This window comes from Curcuma longa, chromosome 4, assembly GCF_044706935.1.
Source record: "Curcuma longa cultivar G26 ecotype Majalengka, Jawa Barat chromosome 4, ITB_CL_G26_1.1, whole genome shotgun sequence".
NCBI classification, from domain to species: Eukaryota; Viridiplantae; Streptophyta; class Magnoliopsida; order Zingiberales; family Zingiberaceae; genus Curcuma; species Curcuma longa.
Genome location: NC_133864.1, coordinates 1,882,849 through 1,886,277, shown reverse-complemented (window position 1 = coordinate 1,886,277; position 3,429 = coordinate 1,882,849). Strand labels below are relative to the sequence as shown.

The window sequence follows — 3,429 nt, the reverse complement described above, 5'->3', positions numbered from 1 at the left end:
CGGGATAATAAGTGCATTCTCTAATAAATATATAAGGTAAATGTGCTTTTTAGGTAGTTTGGAAAGTTAAGTGAAATTAATTGCCTTGTTGAAAATGATAAAAGAAACATCTGGCTTGAGAAATGAAGAACGGAAGGAGACACCGTTTTTTTTTTTATGCTTTCTTACCCATCTCACTTTGCTCAAAGGGACGTGAGAATAATAATGTTAAGCGTTGAAAGCATCGATCGTCTCCACCAGTGGCGGCCTTGTAGATTTGACAACTTACTCTTTGTCATCGTCTTCGTCAAACCAACGCATGCTCCAATCAGGAATCTCCAGTAGTAGGTCCAGCTTCATTTGGCAGCGTGCGAGGTTCGCAATATCTTAAGCTGTCGAGCATGGACAATGGAACCCAGCTTCCTTTTTAGGTGCTGCTGCTCCCACCTCTCTCTCTCTCTTCTGCCTACTCTCCCTGCTTCCCTTACACACTCTCTCAAAAGATCATGGCACAGGTATGCGCTGCATCCTCAGCAGAATCGATGATCTTCTTTTGTTTCTGTTCCTCTTAAAATTCTCATCTTTGTTGAATTTTGTTAACTCGAGCAGCAAAAAGTAGTCCTCAAAGTCCTGGCCATGGTCGATAACAAAACGAAGCAGAAAGCCATTGAAGCTGTTGCAGAGATCTATGGTGCATCTCCTCTCCTCTACTCTTCTTTTCAGTTGTTTGATCTAGCAAAAACAATCGATTTGTTGATAGAATTAGGATATATCCAAAGGTAATTGCAGACATGATCTCGATGAGCAGGGCATGAAGAGTTTTAGTAATTGTTCTAATTGGGTGTGGCTGTTGGATCAGGAATTGACTTCATAGAAGCTGATCTCAAGGAGCAGAAGATGACCATCATAGGCGAGATGGACACGATCGCGATTGCGAAGAAGTTGAAGAAGATGGGGAGGATTGACATAGTCTCAGTGGGACCTGCTAAGGAAGAAAAGAAGGAAGAAAAGAAAGAAGAGAAGAAGGAAGAAAAAAAAGAAGAGAAGAAGGAAGAGAAGAAGGAGAACAAGGAGGAGAAGAAAGAAGAGACAAAAGGAGAGAAAAAATAACTTTACCAATTGCTACTCCTCCTCCTCGTCTTGATAGGATGATGAGGATAGTTATCATTGTTGTGTTCCTTTTTTCAGTCGATAAGCTCACAGATCCTGAGAGTTCTAAATGTCGCTACGTATTCAGTGTATGAAGAGTTCTTATATGCTCATACTTAAAAGCAATTTTACTGATCAACTATTGGATAATATTTCACTCTAATTGTTCAAGATAAATAAGATATTCTGAATTAAAATTATAAAATCAATTCAGACTTATTTATTGAGATGTTTTAAATTGATAATATCAAGCTATTAGCCTGAACTAAATAAGGCGCCGAGGCACTGGGACTTCGATAGCCGACTGTCGAGTGGGAAGCTAAATGCCAAGTTAAAGGCAGGAAATCGAGTGCCCCGTCGGTCGAGTTGCATGACTACTGAGTACTCGAGTTGCTAATGTTGAGTACCGATTTGGCTAAGTCGTTGAGTCACTGATTTGGAAAGAGTCGTCGAGTGTCGACCTACCCTAGTCTAAATGGGTGGCCAAAATGCCAAGTCGCTCAACTACTAAGTTTGAGTGGGTTGTCGAATGCCGAGTTAGGAGGCAAAGACTGAGTGGGAAGTGAGGGATATTAAGGTTTACGTTTGATACAATTTTCTTAAAATAGATTCATCCCGCTTCGATTGTGCTTCAAAGTTACATTGAATATTTGTTTCCTAGGATACAATAAGAAAACCATGTAGTCAACCAAACACTGATTGATCATGACGAACTGAGCATGTACCCGAATGTTATTACAAAGATTCTATCGAGCAAGGTACATGGCAGACAGAAAGAAACGAGGGAGAATGAAAGTGGAAGGATTTTTCATCTCTTTTTGCTTATGTGTCTGCATCTCTCTCTACTCAAGGTCATTAATTCCTTATATAGGAGCTCCATCCCTCGGCTGTATTGAATGACCGAGTAATTACTATTTAATGCCCAAGGCTTAATGACAGTCGTCACCGACCGTTTTTGTACAAGAGGTTATAGATTCACCACTAGCATCGGATCTTTCAGATTGGCATATTAATATAATGCATCTATTACACACTTGAGTAGGTAGCAAAAAGAGAATTTAGGTGAAAAAATATTGATTGATTCGCTTGGATAAATTTTGCTCCGATCGACCCGACATTCAACTCACGCAGGTCATATTGCACACGAATCACCTTGGTTCAGTGCAATCCAGGCCTTATATTTGTACCCCTGCGAGCCTGCGTATGAAAGAGTGTCTCTCCCCATACACATTCACAACCTTCATTAGTTGTGAAATCAATATAAACCAATCATTGAATTATTTTAATGATTAATATTTTGATTGATTATATTAAAATTTTGATTGATCTAATCAAATTCTAAATTAGACAGATCATTAATTTAATTAATCTTGATCCAGTAGAGTTCTTTAATGATTACGTGGACGTCGAGTAGAGGGGAGTTTGAGAGAAATGAGGTAGACATAATTATCAGTTAATTTTGGAGATTTCTTCATGCGCTCAAAACTCGATCTCTTGCTCCGAGCTCGGCATACATATGGTATCATGTGCCGACATCTTGCTCCGGTCTCGACATGATTCCTACATTGCATACCGACCTCCTGCTCCGGGCTCAGCATGCTTATGGTATCATGTGCCGACCTCTTGCTCCGATCTCAATATGTTTCCTACATCACGTGCCAACCTCCTGCTCCGGTCTTGACATGTTTCCTACATCGCATGTCGACCTCTTGCTCTGGTCCTGACATGCTTTCTACATCACATGCCGACCTCCTGCTCCAGTCTCGACATGCTTCTTACATTCCGTGCCGACCTCCTGCTCCGATCTCGACATGCTTTCTGCATCATGTGCCGACCTCCTGCTCTGGTCTTGATGTTATCAGTTTCAAAATTAAAAATTTTTAATTTATCAAACCCTTAATTATCGCTTTAAGTAATATAGTAGAGGCCCAGGTTGTCTCTCATGAACTCAATAATGGAAGTTCTATTCTAGACACATGGTGTAGGGTTATGTTTGTTATTCATCCTTAATTATCTCTAAAGTCCATTTATTAGCAGCTAAATCTTACAAATACCAAAGATTATTAATTATACATAATTCATAATTCAAACACTATTGTACAACCAAATCACAAATTATTCAAACAACATCCAATTTACACTATCAACCCTAAACTACAATAATTTCCACTAATGTACAAATTACTCCACTAACCATATACAACTAAAGAATATGTGAACAATATAAAACAATATAAAACATCTTTCCACGATCCACATAATCTAGAACAATATACAACAACATCTAACAACAATTCACAT

General features: G+C 39.1%; 1 protein-coding gene across 1 annotated transcript; it reads left to right on the top strand.

Annotated features, from left to right (window-relative positions):
• The first annotated feature begins 406 nt into the window (after positions 1-406).
• On the top strand, positions 407-1,241 carry LOC141828087 (heavy metal-associated isoprenylated plant protein 39). The gene is made up of 3 exons (XM_074715447.1): positions 407-494; positions 589-670; positions 839-1,241. Exons 1-3 carry the CDS (start codon positions 486-488, stop codon positions 1,087-1,089), a joined length of 342 nt encoding a protein of 113 aa, XP_074571548.1. The 5' UTR covers positions 407-485; the 3' UTR covers positions 1,090-1,241.
• Positions 1,242-3,429: the final 2,188 nt, after the last annotated feature.